The sequence below is a fragment of the Bison bison genome, unplaced genomic scaffold (assembly GCF_000754665.1).
Source record: "Bison bison bison isolate TAMUID 2011002044 unplaced genomic scaffold, Bison_UMD1.0 scf7180017864352, whole genome shotgun sequence".
NCBI lineage: Eukaryota > Metazoa > Chordata > Mammalia > Artiodactyla > Bovidae > Bison > Bison bison.
The window spans coordinates 6,494,006-6,495,250 of record NW_011494924.1 but is presented as its reverse complement, the minus strand read 5'-3'; the positions used below and the strand labels follow the sequence as shown (position 1 = coordinate 6,495,250).

Here is a 1,245-nt window from a genome sequence, read left to right as displayed (position 1 = left end):
CTGCCCCATCCTTGGGTTTGCGTTCCCACCAGCTGTTTTCCACCTCCCCTTCTGCTCATCCTGTGTGGCCATTTACAGATTTTTCCTTCTGCTTTATGCTCTTTCAAGGTGGGTTTCTGTTAGTTCCTACCCTCCTATGACACCACTGATTTCCTGAGCTGGGTGCACGGTGAGTTTGTGCTCTAAGAAGAGCTGACACGCAGCACTGTGGACTGGCTGCTGGCACAGAAGTACAGAGCCGAGTCTGCTGCCTCGGTGGAGTTGATTTCCAGGCTGCAGGGTGAGTTTTGGGGGCACTCAGCTGAAAATCGCTGTTTGAACATGTCTGTATCTTCTGTAATTTTTCCATTCCACAAACAAACCAAAAACTCAAATGCTTCCAACTTGTTGCGATACCAGTAAACAGAAGCATGTCCTCTCATGGGGACACAATCCATCTTTGCTTTCTGGCCTTTTCCTTTGACCAGATGACTTGGACTCTGAGTGACCTCAGTGTCCATGGAGCCTGTAAGGAAAGAGACAGAAAGTTCACAAAAAGCCCTTGAAAGAGCCTGATTTTGCAGCCATAGGAGAAAGTCCTGAATCTAGAATCCAAGAAATTCACCTCACCTGCTCCCCAGATAAAAAGAGCCACACAGCACAGGAGACCAAGGCACATGGCTGGCTCAAGGAGAAAGCAGAGCAGAGGCGTTTCCTCTCAGGCTCCTCCTCGCAGCGCCTCCTTGTGATGTGCTCTCTTCCTGTGGTCATCACAGTCCCCACATACTTGAGCGTCTAACTGGGAGGGCAGGAAGCTGGTGAAACAACTCGCGTGGATTCCAGACTTTCAATTGTCTTTTTTCCTGATTCGGCTCTTTCATCATTTCTTTATAAAACAAAAATCAATTACACATCAATAACTTCTTTGCTTTTTCTCTTGTCTATTTGCCTCCTCCCCTCCTCCCTTCCCTCTCAGGTAATGAAATACACAACTTGCTGTACGTCAGTCATAGCTTCCACTGCACTTGCAAATTAACAGAGTAGCTATTTTATATTAACAAGCCAAATTTTGAACAATACAGAAGAAGTATTTGTGATGGATATATAAAGCATCTAGAGAAATAATAAAATGAGTCATCTAGCCTGAAACTGTTAGCTTAGGAGATAGATTTTCTCTGAGAATTTTTAAGTCCCTGTGTTATTTTTCCAGATTTTATCATTCTTTCTCTACCAAGTCTTGGAAAACATAATCCCAATGTCCCAGTT

The 1,245-nt window shown here is 44.5% G+C and overlaps 1 gene segment (V, D, J or C); it reads right to left on the bottom strand.

Annotated features, from left to right (window-relative positions):
- Positions 1-41: 41 nt before the first annotated feature.
- On the bottom strand, positions 42-658 carry LOC104999411. The segment is given in 2 exon segments: positions 42-505; positions 610-658. Coding segments are annotated over 2 exon segments (372 nt in total).
- Positions 659-1,245: the final 587 nt, after the last annotated feature.